The 22,579-nt window shown below is 38.8% G+C and overlaps 1 protein-coding gene across 4 annotated transcripts in view; it reads left to right on the top strand.

Moving 5' to 3' along the window:
• The window catches only part of unc-104 (kinesin family member unc-104), a 1,041,320-nt gene that overhangs the window by 746,443 nt on the left and 272,298 nt on the right, over positions 1-22,579 (top strand). For all 4 annotated transcript variants that reach the window (XM_090382707.1, XM_090382708.1, XM_090382709.1 and 1 more), the window contains one exon: positions 16,771-16,876. In XM_090382707.1, coding sequence (XP_090238833.1) covers positions 16,771-16,876 — 106 coding nt within the window. The remainder of the gene's footprint in view (positions 1-16,770; positions 16,877-22,579) is intronic.

The following is a 22,579-nucleotide window of genomic DNA, read 5'->3' on the forward strand; positions in this document are numbered from 1 at the left end:
AGTATTATGCAGAAATACTGAGGACATATATGATGTAATCTCCAGATATGATCCCACAGCAATTTAGAATTTAGTTACAAAAGACAAATCTGACTCTTGTAACTCCTAAAATCAAGAGCCATATTTTGTACTGAAAAGGCAGAAATACTGCACATTGAGTTGTAGCCGTTCTGGTGCACACAAGAATTCAATCCATACAGATTTCTTTTCAAATTATTTTGGTGGCGATAGTTGCTGTTTGCATTATGCTGGGAATTGCATTAACTGTTGTTTCTCTATATCTTTCACCAAACTACATATATACCACCAAAGAACTCAAAGAACTTAGAAGACAACTACCAACACCTTTCAGCTTATTAGGTGTCTTTAATAGACACTACCCATTATGGGGATCTCTTCATATGGATAGAAGATTATAGAAACCTTATTGGAACAGCAAAATCTAACATTACTTAACACTGGATTACCAATTCATTAGCATTAGCATTAGTAGAGGCATTTGATGCAAGAAAGCAAGCTTATGCAGCATCAGCCAAAAAAAAAAAAAAAAAAAAACCCACTTCCACTTCACCCCTCTGTTCATTCAAAATACCTGTCCAGCTGAGCCTTAAACTTATTTAGACTATCAACCTCCACCACAAGGGATGGAAGTCTGTTCCACCAACCAACCACCCGCTGGCTAAAGGCAAATTTCCGCACGTCTATCCTACATCTGTCTTTCCTCAATTTTAATTTATGCCCTCTCAGGTGATTTTTCTGAGCTAGAGGAAGAATCCCATCAGCATTGAGCATGCTTAAACCATTCAAGGCTTTATACACCTCTATCAGATCACCTCGCTGGTGCCTAGTCTCCTGACACTACAATTTGCAAAACTTAAGCCTTTCTTCGTAAGAGCACCCCTTTGTTCCATTCACTAATCTTGTTGCCCTTCTCTGTACTCGTTCCAGCAGCTCTAAATCCTTCTTGAAATGAGGCCTCCAGACCTGTATATAGTACTCTAGGTGTGGCCTGACCATTGCCTTATACAATGGAATAATCACCTCCTTATCCCTGCTGGAAAAATTCCTGTATATCATTGACAGTACTCCATGAGCTACTCTTGCAGCCCGTCTGCACTGCTCAGAGAACTTCATATCTGCCTGCACAACCACCCCCAAGTCCCTTTCATTCTCTACCACTGTCAGTGTAGTACCACAGAGTTGATACGTTGCTCTGGGGTTGCTGTTTCCCATGTGTAGTACTTTACATTTGTCAATGTTAAACTTCATTTGCCACCTCTCAGCCCATCTGCTCAACCTTTCCAGATCCTGTTGCAGCAGCATAGTGTCAGTAGTGTCCTTGACAACCCTGCCAACCTTTGTATCGTCTGCAATCTTGGACATTAAGCTTGATATACCATCATCAATATCATTTATAAATACAGAAAACAATAATGGACCCAACACTGAGCCCTGAGGGACTCCACTAATAACATTAGTCCACGATGAGCAGTGTCCATTGATTACCACTCTCTGTCTTCTCCCCCTCAACCACCCCTTTATCCATAGCAGCAATTTGCCTCCAATGTCACACTGCTCCAATTTGTGTAGCAGTCTTCCATGTGCAACAGTATCAAAAGCCTTTCTAAGATCCAAGTATATAATATCAAAGTTATTCCCTGCATCCAGTTCTTTTGTGACTGCATCATAGTATCCAATCAAGTTGGTCAGGCAAGACTTTCCCCTTAACAAAACCATGCTGTGTCTGAGCTATAACTGGAGTCTTGTCTAAATGATCCTGCAGTGCTTCTTATGCATTTTTCATCAGGTTCACCTCAGCTATCAACTTTTCTGTGTGGTCCTAACATATTCCCAAACATAGAATGGACAGTGCTAAATTCCTTCCTGGTGGTGACCATTTTCCTGTCATCTGTAAGTTACAAACAGGTATATCATTATACAGAGAAAATCAAAAAACCTGGCAATTTTCTAAAGCAGATGGGCAAAAAATTTTCGCAATCATTTTTCTTAACCATCAATCCACAGATAATGTTAACCGAATGCATAACTAAGGAAATACTAGAAGCAGCGACCAAGCAATACTTCAATCATATAATGGAAAATGCAGACACGTTAACCACTAGTGGAATGACTTGTGCAATAAAGCCAAACAAGAAAGAGAGAAAACCTGCAACTTATTTCACAAGTACCCTGCAACAGTAAGCTTCATTAATTATAAAAAACTAAAAGACATGGCAAGACTAGTAAGATGAACACAAAAAAAAAAAAAAGATTTATGTATATACTTTGCCTCTAGTGTTACAAATGATACAAGTACCAGATTAATTTGGAAAAGGATCAAACAATTAAATGGCAAATACCCATTGGCATCCTCACCAATTTTCAGTTGGAAGGAAATATGCAGGTCATATCCTCTCCACCCCCCAGAGATAGCAAATGCTCTTGCAGAAACATTCTGTAATGTTATCAGCAATAACAGCATGTGACCAGTCCTTCCAACATGATAAAACATTAGCTGAATGTTATAAAATAAATTTTAACACCAAGAGATAAGTTAATACTTTAACTTATCTCTTGATTATAATCACCCTTTCACAATAACTGAATAACTCAAGTAGTCTTTAATTACAACATACAACAGTGCTACAGGTCTACATGGAATATATAACATTATGTTAAAGCATCTAAATGAAATAACCTTATTTTCTTCCTTAATTTTTTTTATAATTGAATCTTATTAAAAAGTTCGTACCTGCAGTCTTGGTGACATTCTTTTGTCTTAGCTTTTCGCAAACTAGGAAAAAGATCAATCAGTCCTGCAGAACTATCAGTCAACATCTCTTGCCAGTTACTTATGGAAACTATTAGAAAAACTGGTACATAAGCAGCTCACTTGCTTTCTGGATACTAAAAACCTAATGAATGAAAATCAGTATGGATTTAGAAAAACAATTAAGGACACACATCCATAACGTATTTATCATAAAGGAACATTTATTATGATGAGTCTCAATGTCAAAAAAGCTTTCAACACTACATGGAGATTCAGTATCCTTTGAAGAATTTCACTCCTCAAGACTAAAAGGGTAATTGCCTCACCTCATACAAAGTTTTTTGCATCTCAGAAAATTTCAGGTACAATACAGAAATGTATGTTCTCTATCATATGCCCAACAAGAAGGCATCTTGAAAGGGCCTGTCCTTAGTGCTATGTTGTTTCTATTCGAGTAAATAATAAATGATACAAGATATCTCAAATACTGTTAGAAAAAAATTTGTTGATCTCACAATCTGCTATCATTTGCTGAGCACACTCATGATAGAAAGAGAACTTTAGACTTCAATGAACAGAATAACATTTTGGATAGCATGCAATGGCTATCATCTCTCAGGACAAAAATCCATAGTTATTCGCTTCTATAAGAATCATGGCTTGCACCCTGAGCCTGAACTATGGTTTAAAACTCATCCAGTTCCATTTACCAACTGTATCAAATTTCTAGGTCTAATACTGTAGTAAGCTCAGCTTCGCAGCATACATCACAAAATCCCCTCGATGTGGGCACCTGTACGTGGTGAGGGGACCTCCCAGTGACGCTGCTGGACTCCCAGACTAGCATCACTGGGATCCAACGCCCACAGCCCAGGTTCCAGGCTTACATCAATGGAATGCGGCGTGTTTGCCGTGCGCTGCGACCCGTGGAAATTCGGTAAGGGGGATCCTGGGGGATTGAGGGGCCCAGCTTCAATACACCACTTTGGCCCCTGCTTCGACAAGACGGGTGGTCCTGGAAGGCCCGGCTAGGATCAATCGGCTAGTAGGCTCGCCTGCGAGGGTCAATCGTGTCAATGCTACGCCCCTACCCTCATGGTCCAAGGGACAGGATTCAGGCTGGCGGCGGTGCGGGTATAGTGTCTGGGTAGCCCTGGCGTTCCACTCCCGAGCGCATTTATTGCATGCCGGGTTGTGGGCGTCCCTTTGGGCTCCGTGGTGGGTGGGGAACCCGGGCACTGAACCACTTCAAAACTTCATGAATCCTGATAAACATATTTCTTCAGGGGGCCCCAACCCGGTCCCTATCTGTAAACAATGACAAAGACACTGATAGCATTATTGCTAAAAAAAAAAAGAGGCAGCGAACCGAATTACCATCAGGACCTGTCCCAAGGTTCTTAATCATGCATTCTACCAATGAAACACCGATTGGTAAAATGTCGCCCTTTTTTATTCAAAAAGGGTTAGATGGGTTAGCAGGTTCACCCAAATCAGTTAAGAGGCTTCGTTCTGGAGACCTTTTAATTGAAACTAAAAATGACAGGCAATCAGAACATCTCCTCCAAGTAACATCAATCGGGGGAATACCCATAACAGTGACACCACACAGAACACTCAATTCATCGAGAGGTGTCATTTCGGAGTGGGACCTTCTTGACGTAACTGAGGAGGAAATCTGCTCTGAATTAAAACCCCAGGGAGTTATTGCCGTCAAGAGAATTACTGCGCGAAGGGATGGAAAAATTGTTAAAACCAGGAGCGTTATCCTGACTTTTAACTCTCCTAAACCTCCTGACGAGATTAAAGCTGGATACATCAATTGTTCAGTGCGTCCATACGTTCCGAACCCTTTACGGTGTTTTAAATGCCAGAAGTATGGACATTCTCAAATGGCCTGCCGTGGAGTCCTTGCATGCTCTCGATGCGGTGCAAAGGACCACGAAACAACAGCATGTTTAGCCGCAAAACCCACCTGTATTAACTGTGAAGGCGAACACCCGGCCTATTCACGAGCATGTCAGAGGTGGAAAGAAGAAAAAGAAATTCAACGGCTGAAGGCAGAGCTAAATATATCATACCAGGAGGCAAGGAAATCGGTCAAACCCCTGAATATCAACAGACCTACCTATGCCCAGAAGGTAGCAGGGAGATGTTCCGTCGGAACTCAGACGGACACGACCATTCCTCCAAAGGAGTCTTTCACTCCCATCGCGCGTTATCTCTTAAGTTCTCAAAAACCTGCACAGAAGGACCAATCAGCTGCCACTCCTATATCGGTACCTCCTAATGCTCCACAAGTAACAAAGGTAATTATGAAAGAAAAGAATAAGAAAGGGGAAGTCTCCCCTACTACCCAAGTAAACATGGATATCGAGCAGAAGGAGGTACCTGAAGATTCAGTCTTGGAACTCTTTGCGGAGGAAGAAATGGACATGGGACAGCGTCCATTCTTCCCCAAAAAAGATAAACCCAAGACTGATAAAAGTAAGCCCTCAGCACCTTGGAAGCCGCCTGATGGACCCACCAAGCCAAAATAATGGCTAAATTCCTACAGTGGAATTGTCGTGGATTCCGGCGAAATACTGATGACATCAAGGCCCTCCTGCAAAAGCACGAGCCAGTTTGCTTTTGCTTGCAGGAGACTTACCTAAAGGCAAATGATGATCCCACAATGCATAACACCACCATTTTTCGTAAGGATAGAATTGCGGATGGTCCTGCTCATGGAGGAGTGGCTATCCTTGTGGGAAACCAGACCCCAGTTCAGCCCTTGCTAATTACAACTAGCATAGAAGCTGTTGCAATTCGCCTTACAGTGGGATTTTTATTAATGGTCTGCTCTATTTATTTGCCACCTGGGACTGACATCTCCCAGGAAGACCTTGATGATCTTGTAACGCAGCTGCCTCCCCCTTTCTTACTTTTTGGGGATTTTAATGGACATAACACCCTGTGGGGTAGTGCTAACATCAACGGAAGGGGACGAGTCATAGAGCGTATGCTCAATGACCTCTCCCTTCTAAATACTGGAACAAACACCTTCTTCCACATGCCTACCCGTACTTTTTCTGCCATTGATCTCTCTATCTATCTGCTCCCCTTCTCTACTCCCTTTACTCACTTGGGAAGTGGAGGAGAATCCATACGGAAGTGATCACTTCCCTGTGATAACCTCGTTACACAGTGGGAGACAATGTCTTCCCTTCAGGTTACCACGGTGGAAGATTGATCAGGCTCACTGGACTGCCTTCGAACATCAGGCAAATTTTGATCTTAGCACAGTCAGTCAAGAGCCTATCAATGATGCAGTTAAGTACATCACAGAAAATATTGTCCAAGCAGCTGCGAATGCTGTTCCAAAAATATCTGCCCGGTTTCCACCATTTCCCAAACCTTGGTGGAATTCACAATGCACAGCAGCAAAAAAGGCTCAAAACAAAGCGTGGGGGATATTCCGCCGATATCCTACCACGACCAACCTTATAGCCTTTAAACGTGCATGAGCCAAAGCACGATATATCCGCCGTCAGAGTCAAAAGGAATCATGGATCCGTTTTACATCATTTATTAACCAGTCTACCAACTCTAAGGTAGTCTGGGATAAAATCTGGAAAATGAAGGGAAAATATACATCCACCCTTCTTCAATCCTAGATTATAATGGATGCGCTATAGCAGATCCAACTGCAATAGCCAATTCTCTTGGGGAAACATTCTCTAACATCTCAGCAACATCTTCATATTCCCCAGAGTTCCTGGTCCTGAAATATAAAATCGAAAAACAGGCACTTAACTTTAAATCTAAGAGCATTAATCCCTACAACGGGGATTTCACTATTCAGGAACTGAAAAGAGCCCTCGCTCTTTCCAAAGCAAGTGCCGTTGGACTAGATGGCATCCATTATGAAATGATTAAATATCTTTCACCAAAATCTATGGATTGTCTGCTCCTTCTGTATAACAGAATCTTTACTGAAGGGCAGTTTCCGGACTCCTGGCGAAAGGCCATCTTTCTTGCCTTTCCTAAGCCAGGAAAGGATCCAAAAGTCACCACCAATTATCGTCCTATTGCTCTGACTAGCTGTCTGTGCAAAATCCTGGAGAGAATGGTTAATTCTCGTTTAATATGGTATCTCGAATCAAATGACCTTCTCTCCAACATCCAGTGCGGCTTCCGAAAGAACCGGTCCACTTTGGACCATCTTATTAGATTGGAAGCATCCATCCGGGATGCTTTCCTAAAACGTGAACACTTGGTGTCTGTGTTCTTTGACATGGAAAAAGCGTATGACACAACTTGGAGATTTGGAATTTTAAAAGATTTACATAGCCTAGGCCTTAGAGGGCATCTCCCCTTTTTTATTCAAAACTTTTTAGCCAATCGATCGTTCCAAGTTCGTGTGGGATCCTTACTCTCTCGCTCCTTTAGCCAAGAGGAGGGAGTACCACAAGGATCAGTATTAAGTGTCACGCTTTTTGCCATCAAAATAAATTCCATCACAGAACAACTTCCTCCAACTGTAAACAGTGCCCTCTATGTTGATGACTTTAGCATTTTTTTGTCAGTCGTGCAACATGAGGGTTATTGAAAGACAACTGCAGAAAGCCATTGATAATCTGAATTCCTGGGCACTTGATAATGGCTTCAGGTTCTCGCCGGAGAAGACCGTTTGCGTACACTTTTGTCGCAAGCGTAATCTTCATCCTGAACCTGAATTAAGGCTCGGACAAAATGCTGTTCCAGTAGCAGCGAACACAAAAGTCTTGGGACTCATATTCGATAAAAAACTGACCTTTTTGGATCATATTCGTCAACTCTGCACAAAGTGCACACGTGGGCTTAATATTCTCCGCTCGCTCTCCTCTACATCTTGGAGAGCAGACCGATGTACCCTTCTTCGGCTTTACCGTGCACTTGTGCGATCCAAACTAGATTATGGGTCCCAGGTATATTCCTCAGCCAGAGACAGTGTCCTGCGATGGCTGGGCCCCATCCATCATCAGGCCCTACGTATTGCTACTGGAGCATATCGCACATCTCCTGTCCAGAGCTTATACGTCGAAGCAAACGAACCACCGTTATCGCTTCAACGTAAGAAGTTGTCTTTAAAGTACGCTTTAAAACTGAAATCCCTGCCAGACCATCCTACGTGGCCATTCGTTTTTGAGCCACGATGGGAAAATTTATACAATACCCGTAAGACTGCCAATCGTCCTTTTGGGATTCGTCTCCAAGAGCTACTCAAAGAACTTAATATCAAGGTAGACAAGGTTGCCCAAACACCAAAGCAACCCTTTCCACCCTGGCATGCTCATGTCCCGGCATGTGACTTGTCCCTTAGAAATTGGGGAAAGTCAGACACTCCATCATCGGTCTACCTGCAGCTTTATTCAGCACACCGAGCTGAACATTCTGACTTTGCGCCAGTTTACACAGACGGCTCGAAGTCGGAATCATATGTGGGATCTGCTGCTGTCTTTACAGACAACTCTACATCGGAGCAGATTCCCTCGGAATGCAGTATATTTACTGCAGAGCTGCATGCTATAGAGTTAGTCTTGGATCACATTAGTGAATGTCAATACCAACAGTTCATTTTATATTCCTATTCTCTCAGCGTGTTACAGGCTTTAATATCTGTGAGATATAATCCTCATCCAATTCTGTCTAGTATTCAGCAGAAGATTCACTTCCTCCTTAGACGTGAATATGATATCTGCTTCTGCTGGATTCCCAGCCACATTGGGATTAGGGGAAATGATTTGGCTGCAGTGTCAGCCAAATCAGCAATCCCCAATAATAATCGCTGCCTGTCAGTCCCCCATACAGACTACAGGCAAACAATACAGCAGAAGATACATTCCCAATGGCAGGATTTGTGGAATGGACAGACTGGGAATAAACTATATCGTATAAAGCCTGTAATTGAACCGTGGCAGTCTAATCTGCGCAGGAATCATAAGGAGGAAGTTGTTCTTGCCCGGACCCGCATAGGACATAGTCATTTGACTCATTCTTTTTTGCTGAGGGCTGATGACCCTCCTATGTGTGAGTCCTGTGGCACAATTTTATCAATTAGACACATTTTTAATTGAATGTCCAGATTTTAGCAATATCCGTTTTACCGCTTTAACCATCTGACTGAGCCATATACACTCAGTCAGATTTTATCTGACAATGACAATGTGTCTGCTGTTTTTAGCTTTTTAAAATCAGTAAATATTTTTACTCGTATATAAAATTTTTACATTTTTTTTGATATATTTGTTATACCTTTTGACATAGTGACCTAACTAATTAGGTCACTGAAAGTTTAAAATTTTTTATAAATGACCTGGTCTTGGCGCATTATAGCCTTAGTAGCTAATGCGCCAATAAAACCAAAACCCAAACCCCAAACATCACAAAATCTCTGCAACAACGTGGGGTGCTGATTGGCACACCCTCTTATCACTCACTAATAAGGTGCCATATAGATTCTGGAGAACCTGTTTATGACTCAACTAGCCAAAACATTCTTATAAAATTAAATACCATCCAACACAGTGCCCTGAGAATTGCTTTGGGATCATTTTGAACATGTCCAGTTGAAAACCTTTATACAGAAGCAAATGGACCTCCACTGCATCTCAGTTAGAAAACATGTTACTGAACTATACAGCTAAAATTCAGTCTGCCATCACGTCCCATTCAAAAATACCTCTTTGGACTAAAGTGCATGAATTTTATGAGAGTAAACCAATTGAAAATAAACCCACTGGAATCTGATTACAGGATCTTAAGAAAATTTGGAACATTCACCAAAAAAAAAAAAGAACAATGGAGGTGCCCTGGTCAGTGGAAATGCCTTCATATGATGAGTGTTTTTAACCTTTAGGAAAACATTCATTGGCTTCCTGCAATATCTGATAGCTATATGCAGCTCATTCCTCTGCCCATTCTCACTGTTATAAAATTACACTGATTGCTCAAAAATATGAATACTGCCAAAACATATATATTTTGTTACAGCCTCTCATCCCCCCCCTCCCCACATGCTCCATTAGTCCTTACTTAATTTTATTGTTGAAGAGCCCATTTCACAGCTCTCCTATATTTCTTCCCTTGTTTTGGTTTAAAACCACCTGGCTAAATTTCTTAATGTAAAGGGTTTCTTTTATTTTTATTTTTTCAATCTCTCTTCTCCCTATTTCTGCAGAGTTCCTATCAGTATATGCCTAAATGCATGTCCTGCCAATTCTGATTCTTTAGCATTTCCTTTGGCTACATATTTATCATGTTTATCCATGCACAATCAAGATTTTCATCTAGCCTTGCCTATGTATACTTTGCCACATTTACACATACAGTCACTCCCCGACTTATGTGTGGGTTACGTTCCCCGGAACTCTACGTAAAAGTTGAGTTTTACATAAGTCGGAATTTCCCTAAATGCTTTTACAGCACTTGCAATTATATGCACTGAATTTGGTTGAAGAAAAAAAAGAAATGTTCGACGAACATGAAAATAAAATTATTTATTCAATTTTTTTTTATCTCGTGCAGGAAAAATTACTAAAGTATACAAAATTATTAAAATTTCAAAATTATAAAATTACAAAAAAAAAAAAAAAAAAAAAAAATTTGAGGTCACCTGAATAATTAAATTCATCTGCCTTGCTGTGTGTCTTATGTCTGTTAATTATGTGTGTTCTATGGTCGATTTGTTTGTTTTGCTGGATGAAAAACCCCAGTTTCTGGGGGGGAAACATTCCTATCTACACCTGAGACCGACTAACTCAGCCACAGAGTGAAAAAAGCACATTAAATTATAAAATTACAAAAAGAAAGAGGAGACAGGCATAACGTCAGGAAGTTTAACCTTTCGAGCATCGTTGCCCAGAATTAACTCTTTAGCTGATAAGTTTGCCACTGCGGAAGTTGGGGCTGTGGAGATTTAGAAGGGGTTTTTTTTTTCAACACATCCCAAAATTTCTCTGCAGCTGCAGAATTTGCACTGGCGATTTCACCGCATACTTTAATGCTTTGGAAACCAGTGCGATGCTTGAACCTATTTAACTACCGGTTGCTTGCCGCGAACTTGGCTTGGGGTTCACCGTACTTATCCTTAATATCTTCATAAGTACTTCTTGCTTTTGCTTGAATGGCCATTGGACTCAGGGGCACTTGCTTCTGAATCTGATTTTCCATCAATATTAATAGCCTTTCCATTTTCTATATAACACCTGAACATTGTTTTGTGATCACTGTTGAATTTAAATGCATTAATCCTTTAACATGTTCTTTTATATGTGCACTGTCCCTTAAAATAGTATTCACTGTTGAAGCAGCAAGACCTAATTCCCATGCAATAGATGACAAACTTTATCCTGCTTCATACTTCTTAAGTAATCATCTTCATTTCTAAATCAATTATGTTTCGTTTCCTAACACTGCCAGCACTTGCACTTTCTGTTGGTCCCTTTCCCTTCACCATTGTAATAAGTAAATAGGAATATTCCAAAAATTTATTTGTTTTTTTATATAATTGAAGATTTCAGTGAAGGGGAACTCATTTCACCATAATACTGTAACATAAAACCCACAGAATTCTAGTTATATTTTATTATCACAAATGCAATAAGATCGAGTTTACTACCCGTTTATAATAGATTGCCCTAACAGAAAAGCCCAATAAACTGGACAGTGCAAATTATTTTATGGTAGTGACTTACAGAAATGTGTTTCAGAAAAATATTAAAAGGCATTCAAAATTGATTCTTATAACGGAACATATGATAACGATGAAAGTGTAGTGCAGTTTCCATTATAAAAATGACCTTTTAGAGAGATAAATAGCTTAGTTATATAACAAAAATTTCAACTTCTGAGAGCTTGGAACAAATTACCAAAAAAAAATGTATTATTGTGTTCACATTACAATATTTTCATGATATCTCTATTTATTCCTGCAGGATGCAAAATACGTTTCCACAATTTTTCTAAGTTTGCACTGGCTGGCAAAAACTTATGTAAAGTTGAATTCCCGTAAGTCGAGTATTACATAAGCTAAGGAGTACCTGTATTTATATTATATTATATGCCTGCTATAATGCTGTCAGATCTTTGAACCAGCCCCTATTCTATTAATCGACTTAAAGATCACTTAGCCCATACTTTTTACAGATTCTGTTTGTTTTTCGCCAATACTTTTTATGTATGAAATTATTACTGCTCTTTAGTAATCCACATTACATTTTGTGCTATTGTTATTGTTGCTATAAGGACACAGTGATCTCAAGGGAACAAATAAATTTTCAAGTTAAATTTCTTATCAAGTATCTCTCTTAATTTAATTTTAGTATTTTTATATTTTCCTTTTTATTTATTTATTTTTATTTTATTTTTTTGTTGCTTGGAAAGCCCTTATGACATGTGCACCCCCCTCCCACTCTGACATTTGTATGGCCCTGTGAATGACACAAAGCACCAATTTTTGAATAGGCAGAATAACAACCCCACCCAGCTGTCTGTCTTAATTAAGGCCAGTCCACTTAGGATATCTTGACCTGGCCCTGCTGTCTGAGATATCTAACCTTTTTTGCTCCATAGGTTTAAAACCAGAGGCGAATTGACCATAAGACTTACCAGGGAAACCCTGGTGGGCCGGAGGCTGGTGTGATTTTCAGTATTACACTCTGACCTCCAATACATTCTATTCGTTTTCCCCAGTAGGAATTTTTGACTGGGTCAAAAATTCCTACTTTGCCTCTGTTTAGAACACAACACCAAGAGAGTGATTTCACAGTTTTCAAAGGTTGGGTATAGTTTATGAGCAGTAGTTGCCAGTCTCAAATGGCACAGCACTTAGCTAATTAACCATGTTTTTTACAGATTGATTTTATCGTGTATAGAATGGAAGTTATGAAAATTTAAAACTGCATAAGGACTTTTTAATGACCCTGTATATATATATATATATATATACATATCCAAATTATATAAGTTAACGTAATGCAAGTACCTCATCGTTTGAAAATTGATGTAACCATTATCCAACCGTTAATTTAATTTTAGTATTTATATATAGTATATACTATATATAAAATATACTATATTTTTATATAGTATATTTTATATATAGTATAAATTTTTATATTTAGTATATCCAGCTTACATGAAAAATATGCAAAGTTATATAAAAATATATCAAATATTAGATAAATAACATAAAAAGCCCAACCTGGGAACCCATTTTGCATATTTTTCATGTAAGCTGGAGGTACGGTTGGATAATGGTTACATCAATTTTCAAACGATGAGGTACTTGCATTACGTTAACTTATATAATTTGGACATACCTAACGTCCGATGTAATGTTCTATCTTTTGATGGCTCTATCTATATGTAACATTTTGTTTTTATTTTTATATAATAGTAACACTTAATAATTTTTATATATATATATATCTTACAATTTAACACTAGTATATTTGGAATATATATATACACACACACACACACACCGGGCCATTAAAAAAATATATATATATATTTATACACACCGGCTGGCCATTAAAAAAAAAATATATATATGTATATTATAATCAATATGAAGTTCTTTATATTGATTATAATATGCATATATATACATCTGCATCCTTTGCTGCTGCTTTGGTGCAAATGACATATTCAATCTATGTTTATTTTCCCTTTATTTCCACTGTTTTTAACTTATTAGCAATATATATATGTATGAAGCATATGGTTTGTGTTTTTGGTTGTATCCTTAGAGACCGGGTCAAACCCTGTGTGCCCACTGTGTATTTTGCATCCTTATGCTCCAAACTTGATAAGTTCGTTGAGTGTGTGTGTGGGGGGGGGGGTTCTCTCCAGATCATCGAGATTGTGCCTTTCACAATCTCGATGCTCTGGAGAGAGAGAGCCAAAAAATTACACCCCTGACTGCTGCTCCCATTTGATAAACATAATGGAACAGATAGCATAGCCAAAAAAGTGGGAAACAATTGACTAGTCAAACCCTTCCTTCACTGTGCATCCATTATTTCCCTTAGTGATGAGCTACCTTTACCTCAGTCTCAGTGTTGTGGTCTGCAGAACCTTGTCTGTAATTTGTATTTATTGAATGCCAATGCTGAATTTTTGGACTCCAGGTTGACAAGCTAAAATTGCTTATATTACTTAATTGTGATACATTCACTTCAGTATATTACAATTGTCATAAGAATTGTTGAAATTCTTTTCTATGAACAAAATGTTTTTTTTATTATTATGACATTGATTGGTTTATTCATTCATTCTATAGAACACAAATACAGACCAGAACAATTTATATTTACTGATTTGTAAACTTTCAGTTTAAAAGGCTGTATTTCTATATATTGAAAATATATATCCTTTTGTACAAATTGGTTATGTGCTATGTTGAAGGAGATATGCAACTTCTCATATGAAAGATTTGAGTATGAGAGATACAAATATAAAATAGAAAATTGCTGCTTCCTCTGTAAATGGGATAGCAGAACCTAACAATCTCGTTAGGTTATAAAAGGTTTTACTTGTTGTTTGTATTTTACCATAAAAAAGGTGATAAATCAGCATACAGTTGACCCAACTTCATTCTTCCCTCCCTTATTCATTAAATCAAAGTTGGATATTAATGAATAATATTGTAAAAGCCATGGATAAAGAAGCAGATGGCTTTTAGTATCTGTGGATGATATTTCCTGTAATCAGCAAGCTGAAACTGAAAGCAAATATTTTTATTGGTAATTTAAAAATGAAAATTTCAAATGATCTTGAGTTTCCACGAATTAGCATTTTGGAGCCTTTCTGGCTTGTTCTATAACATGAACACTTATAAATGGCATTCATCATCTAAGAAATTTAAATCTTAAGTATGATGTGCTTATATATACAGGGTGATTTACTACAAGTGCGACAAACTTGCAGAAGGTGTAGGGGGCACAAAGACAAATCGGAATCACATAGCATTGCAGGGTCCGAAATGCCTTCATCATGCAGCAGAGGACATTGAACGGGAGGTCGCGTGAACAGCAATCCCGCTGGAAGTCAGCATTTGTGAACCGGTTGCCGAGGCAGTAGGATGGATGAGTATTCAAACGTTGAACTGGCTGACGGGCACCTCGCGTATGGAGCTGCGGACTGTAATGGATGCGCAGCTCTGCGCTTGTACCAGGAACATTTCCCGCACAGGCATGCTCCTCATCATACGATTAAAATCGTATGATGAGAAGGTTATGTGAGACTGGTTGTTTCACGAGAGGTACCATGAATCGAGAGCAAACGAAGAGGACGGCAGACAACGAGGAGAATGTCCTATGTCTTGCAGAAGGCAATCCGAGTATGAGTACTCGAGCGATAGGCCAACGATTGGGTATTTCCCAATCCACTATATGGAGGATACTGTCAACAAACCAAATGAGTTCATACCATCTGCAACACGTCCAGTCATTGGAGCCTGCGGATTATCCATTCCGGAGGACTTTTGCTACTTGGTTTCTTCAACAGAAACGGTTCGTAAATGCTGACTTCCAGCGGGATCGCTGTTGAAGCAACCTCCCGTTCTACGTCCTCTACCGCATGACGAAGGCATTTCGGACCCTGCAAGCTATGTGATTCCGATTTGTCTTTGTGCCCCTACACCTCCTGCAAGGTTGTCGCACTTGTAGTGAATCACCCTGTATATATCAATTTCCTATAATATATATATATATATATATAAAAAATGATAAAGATGCAATGAAATTATGAAAGTCTTATCAAACAGGAATGAGCTATAAGAGTTAATGCAAAATTTATAAAATGTATATAAGACAGGGTTATGGATCTGGGTACTACGGTAAACGCAGAAAGGACCAGCAACCATAATGAATAATAGACAAAAAAGTTAAAATCAGTATATTTGTGTATATGGTAGGGGAGTTTTGCTATTAGGTGTAATAACCATAAGAAGAATGGGGAGAACCTGTAAGTAAAAAATCAGTATATTTGTGTATATGGTAGGGGAGTTGAGCTATCAGGTGTAATAACCATGGAAGAATAGGGCGGACCTGTAAGTAAAAAATCAATTTACCTGAAATAAAAATCAATTTGCCTGAAATAAAAGTAAAATGTATTTAATAAGAGCATAATTATTGTAAGAACCTAAAGCTGCGGGTCCTAGGACTTTAACTACTTCTTCAAAAGGGTCAGCAGCGAAAATCGTAGGAGCCACGACAGTAGGCCAGTTCTCTGTTTCTGTTATGATGTACACATAAACCGTATACGTATACATCACAGCTGACCTGACAGACACCGAAAGGAAGAATAAATAAACTATAAAATAAAAATAGAAGTAGTTAAAGTCCTAGAACCCACAGCTTTAGGTTATTACAATAATTATGCCCTTATTAATTACATTTTATTTTATTTTTTTCAGGTGAATTGATTTTTTACTTACAGGTTCTCCCTATTCTTATATGGTTATTACACCTGATGGCTCAACTCCCCTACTATATACACAAATATACTGATTTTAACTTTTTTGTCTATAATATATATATATATAATCGATATACGTTTATCTCAAAACCTTTGGATACTAGAAGCTCACATCTGGTGAGTATGGGCTTGGCAAACCCAGGGTCCTGAGCTGGATATCATCATTCTTCTCTTTCTTGGTGATGCCTTTCTACTTCTCTCTCTCTCACACACACAGGGGGGTAACTCGGGAATTTTTTTTTTTTTTTTTTTGGCTGGTGCAGCATAAGCCTCAGGCTTCCTTGTACCATATGGCTAATAATAATAATAATAATAATAATAAAAATTGAGTCCATATTTGAGATTCAACATCAAAAATTGTATAAATGTATAAAGAATACCATATTTCATTTATAAATGACAAAAAATGGTTTTAAATTTCTTGTCCTGTGTAATTTAATGTTTTATTTTTTAAAAATGCCTCTTGATAAAAGTCCTGTTCCTTTATTTAGGTCGTATTCGCACAACACCAGAATGTGAAGAAGAAGATTTAGATACATCAGTACTTTCCCTTGGCCTCTTTCCTGGAGAATATTTGGAGATGGCTGGTGATGATAGGTAATTATTACACACTATAAAAAATTCTGGTAAAAAGGCTGTATCTTGTGTAAGAATTAGACCAATGATTCCTAAAAAGGGTGCTATTGTTTTCTTATTGTGATTTTTAAGAATCTCAGAGAATATTACTGATGATATAGAAATGCAAAACTAGAGTCTTGTCATTTAGTGCCCACTTTTTAACTTAAATTTCTATTATTTTTAACACTTTCTCTTAGGTATTGTTATCATCAGACTCCTCTCTACTTGCTTCACTCAGTGAGGGATCAAGCTCTATTTCTACAGAATGAGGGCATGCAATGCTTATCTTTCCCCACTGTCATCATTGCACTCACTACACTGGCACCATCACTGACTAGAGTTAGTCAACTTAAAAAATTGCCTCTTAATAACAGTCTCTCTCTCTCTCTCTCACGAATGTTAGGAATATAGGAGATAAAGAAAGTTTACCTTTATCTCCTACATTTCTAACATTGAACTTAAAGCAATATCAGTTCTCTACTTATAATTTTCACTCTGTTATAATCTCATGCCTTAAATGGCAGCACCTCCATAGCCAGATGGGCAGGAGCAGCAGTGCGTAGCACACGCTTCTTGATTAGACAGGGGTTCGCGCCCGTGACCACCAAATACGGAGGATGCAGAAAAGTCAGGGAATGACCACCGCATATCCCCAGAGCAATATGGCCTTTGCTACTAATGCTCCTAAAAACCAAATAACAAACAAATAACAAACCTTACATGCCAAAAACATTTCTGTAATTTTTGTATAAGCATAAATCTCCAAAAATTAAGCAGAAAACAGAAAAAGTAGATAACATTATAAAGAGATGTCATCTTTTAAGGGTGCAAAAGGTGATATTGCTGTACATCTTTGCACTAATAACATTAAGAGTAGGAGATCTGAGAACTTGGCCCCAAGTGCCAAGCGATTCTGTGATCAAGTGACTTTGCTCTGAATTAGCGCTCTTTCTTGAAGTAGAAATCGTTTCCTTATTAAAAGCATTTATTAACACACAATTAAATAATCCATAGTAAAAGAAAGCAACTTTACTATATTAAGAAGGAAAGCAACCTTCTCTTCCCCTTTTATTTTTTTGTTATACCTTAATTACTAACCTCCTAGTGCTTGGTCACAGGGTGGCACTGCTCCTGTATCCACGTGGCGGGGCCGGTAACCTGGAAGGGAAAAGCTCTCCCTTCCAGGGCGAAATGGAGCGAACTGACTCCAATACCCAGGAATCCACTGGGTCAACGGACCCGAATAGAACTGATCCAAGATATGAGAAATCTAGTTCTCTCGGAGACACCTCTAAGGCAATCAGAAAAGGCGATAGAAATGACTCTGTCTCCACAAAGAGATTAAAAATTGACATTAAAGTTTTGATATATCCCATGTATATTATTATACATTCAAATACTGAGAAAGCGGTAGGGCAATTGTCACCCTTTCTCATACAAAAGACTCTTGAGAGTTATGTCGGCCCACCAAAACAAGTTAAAGGACTAAAATCAGGCGACATTTTGGTAGAAACGGCCAATGCCAAACACTCCGAAACTACTGCATACCGCATAATCAAGGGAGTGCGAAATTTGGAAGAAGGAAAAAATGCAAAGGGAAAAAAAAAATGAAGGAAAAAAAACAAAAATACAAAGCAGAAAATGGAGTTTCATATCAGGAAGCTAAAAAGGCGATTACAATAAATATAGCAAACAAACCTTCTTATGCGCAGATTGCCACAATCAAAAAGGCTCCGGAAATTAAATTACTCAATTCAAAATGTTGTGGCACACAAATGGATATTACAGTCCCCCCCCAGGAGAATCTATCTCAGAATGGGTTCGTGAGTTTTATAAACCATCTCCATCACAAAAAGAAGAAAAGATTATCAATACTCCTTTATCTTTCCCACCAGATAATTCAGAAAATGTAAGAAGAAAAGCAAACAAAGAAAAGATAGGTAGTACGGGAAAAAAGATTGCAGAACAAATGGACACAGATGCAAGAAACCAAGGAGAGGAACCAGTTCACGAAATCTTCGCTGAAGAAGAAATGGATACGGTAGACCATATTTTTCAAAGAAAGACAAAACCAAGGTAGACAAAGTTAAATCAGCCCCCAGGAAGCAATCCGAGGAACATCTAACCCCAAATGACAGATATGATTATCCAATGGAACTATCGAGGTTTTCGCTCAAACACTAATGATGTTATAGACCTCATCACCTAGTACCACCCACTAAGTATCTGCCTACAAGAAACCCATTTAAAACCACAGGACAATAGTATAATCAAAAATTATATCACATATAAATAAATAAATAAATTTTCTGTTTATACTCCGGGACGACCAAACAGTCAGAGGAGTTAACAAGATAGACAGAATACAAGAAACAGCACCGTATTCAGCAGTCATGGGATTGAACCCCGGTCACTCAAGGCACGTGTACTTATGCACCCGCATGCCTGACCACTAGGCTACGGCGTATCTGTCATTTGGGGTTAGATGTTCCCTCGGATTGCTTCCTTGGAGCTGATTTAACTTTGTCTACCTTGGTTTTGTCTTTCTTTGAAAATAGAAATATAGAAAGGATCGCATAAGGAATGGAACAACGAGAGGAGGAGTTGCAGTATTAGTTAACACAACAACGAGAGGAGGAGCTGCAGTATTAGTTAACACAACAACGAGAGGAGGAGCTGCAGTATTAGTTAACACAACAACGAGAGGAGGAGTTGCAGTATTAGTTAACAGACATGTACCTTCCCAAACAATACCATTGAACACACTATTAGAAGCAGTTGCACCCCTCTAGCAATAGGCTTCAACATTACCATAGCCTCAATATATCTACCCCCTAATCAAGAATTCCGATTTAAGGATTTCAAAGAGCTGATCACTCAACTACCACCTCCATTCTGCATCTTAGGTGACCTAAATGGACATCACCCACTATGGGGGCGATCCTAAAATAGACCAGAAGGGTAAGCAAATAGAAAAATTAGTTGTCGAGAACAACATAATGATTTTAAATGACGGCACACACACATATTTCCACCTTCCATCAAAAAGCAGTTCTGCAATAGACTTATCAATCTGTTCCCCAACACTGTTCCCTATGACTAAATGGAGCGTGCACGAGACTCCGTTGAGCAGCGACCACTACCCCATTATTTTGAAAATCATGAAGAAAATGCCATGCCAAGCCAGTAGGCCCCCCAGATGGAAAATATATTATGCAGATTGGGAAACAGTCAGGTTACTAGCCAAGTTAGACTGCAACATTATTAAATGAGAATCAGTACAAACATCAGTATGTTACTGATAGTATACTTCAAGCTGCGGAAAGGACAATACCTAAAACATCTTCTAACATTAGAATATATCCAAAACCATGGTGGAACAAAGAGTGCCGGGAAGCTAAAAAAGAGAGAAATTGAGCCTGGAACCTCTTTCGCAAAAATCGAACAATAGACAATCTGATACAATTCAAGAGAGCCAGAGCTGAGGTCAGGAAAGTGCAAAAAAGCTGCTTAGATGAAATTTGCACCCACTATAACTATTTCCACACCAGCTACACTTATCTGGAAAAAGATCAGAAGGATGACAAACAATTCTCAATTAAACCCTTCTCTATTGCTAAATTGGAAAGGACAGTTGGTTACAAATACCTTAGATATAGTCAATGTGCTTGGTGAAAATTTTTCGAATACATCTGCTAATTGTGCATACCCCACTGCTTTCAAAACATACAAAAAAGAGGCTGAAAAAATAAAACTTAACTTTTCTAGCAATCAGTGTGAACAAGACAACTTGCCGCTCACAGTAGCAAAACTAAAACAAACTCTGCTACAGGCGAAACACAGCGCAGTCGGTCCTGATGAAATCCATTATTCAATGATACAACAATTAGATGAACAGTCTCAATTAGCCCTGTTAGATCTATACAACAAAATATACCTTGAAAATTTTTTCCCAAACAAATGGCACCACGCAATACGAGCTCTCCCAAAACAGGGAAAAAAATCTATCAGACCCACAGAACTATCGTCCCATAGCTTTGACTAGCTGCTTAGGCAAGTTCTTAGAGAAAATGGTCAACAATAGACTAACATGGTATCTAGAAAATAATGATCTTCTCAACTCAGAACAATTTGGCTTTAGAAAAAAATCACTGTACCTTGGATGTAGTTATACAACTGGAAAATCAAGTAAGAAATGCTTTTCTCAGGAAACAACACCAAGTCATGGTTAATTTTGATATCCAAAAGGCATATGATACCATGTGGCGATATGGTATACTTAAAAGGTTACATCAACTTGTCCTTAGAGGACATCTGCCCCTCTACATATACAATTCAAGGTTTAGGCCAAAATGGATGTCAGATGAACTAATGAGGCATATGGCAGAGAAGAAAAATGCATGGGATACTTACAAATTAACACGACACAGAAGCCTATGATAGATACAAGTTGATATGCAACCAAGTTACAAAGGAGGTTAGGCAGGCGAAGGCAGATTACGAGAAATCCTTGGCAAGGGATGCAAAGAAAAACAGCAAAGAGTTCTTTACTTATGTAAACTCTAGAAGGAAGGGGATGAATCAGATTGGTCCACTTGATATTGATGGGTCAACTGTTGATGATCCTGCTCAGGTAGCTAACAAACTAAATGAATATTTTGCATCGACATTCACACATGAGGAGTTATTCAGCAAGGGGAATGCCAGAGGTGTATTCAACTCTAGCAGTCAGCTACAGAATCTTGAAATAACTGGGAGTAAAGTGGAGGAGAAACTGTTGAAGATAAACACAAGAAAGGCACCCAGGGTGGATGGGATCTATCCAGTTATATTAAAGGAGGCAGCAAAGGAAGTAAGCAAACCCTTAGCCATAATTATGAGAGCTTCCTTGGACTCAGGGGAGGTACCCATAGACTGGAAATGTGCAAATGTGACCCCAATTCACAAAGGAGGATCAAAGGCTGACACAAGTAATTATAGACCTGTGAGCTTAACTTCTGTTCCAGGAAAATTAATGGAGGCACTGGTTAAAGAAGCACTGCAGGATCATTTAGATAAGACTACAGTTATAGCTCAGACACAGCATGGTTTTGTTAAGGGGAAGTCTTGCCTGACCAACTTGATTGGATGCTATGATGCAGTCACAAAAGAACTGGATGCAGGGAATAACTTTGATATTATATACTTGGATCTTAGAAAGGCTTTTGATACTGTTGCACATGGAAGACTGCTACACAAATTGGAGCAGTGTGACATTGGAGGCAAATTGCTGCTATGGATAAAGGGGTGGTTGAGGGGGAGAAGACAGAGAGTGGTAATCAATTGACACTGCTCATCGTGGACTAATGTTATTAGTGGAGTCCCTCAGGGCTCAGTGTTGGGTCCATTGTTTTCTGTATTTATAAATGATATTGATGATGGTATATCAAGCTTAATGTCCAAGTTTGCAGATGATACAAAGGTTGGCAGGGTTGTCAAGGACACTACTGACACTATGCTGCTGCAACAGGATCTGGAAAGGTTGAGCAGATGGGCTGAGAGGTGGCAAATGAAGTTTAACATTGACAAATGTAAAGTAGTACACATGGGAAACAGCAACCCCAGAGCAACGTATCAACTCTGTGGTACTACACTGACAGTGGTAGAGAATGAAAGGGACTTGGGGGTGATTGTGCAGGCAGA

This window comes from Mastigoproctus giganteus, chromosome 10 (assembly GCF_048544385.1).
Source record: "Mastigoproctus giganteus isolate SK-2022 chromosome 10, ASM4854438v1, whole genome shotgun sequence".
Lineage (NCBI taxonomy): Eukaryota > Metazoa > Arthropoda > Arachnida > Uropygi > Thelyphonidae > Mastigoproctus > Mastigoproctus giganteus.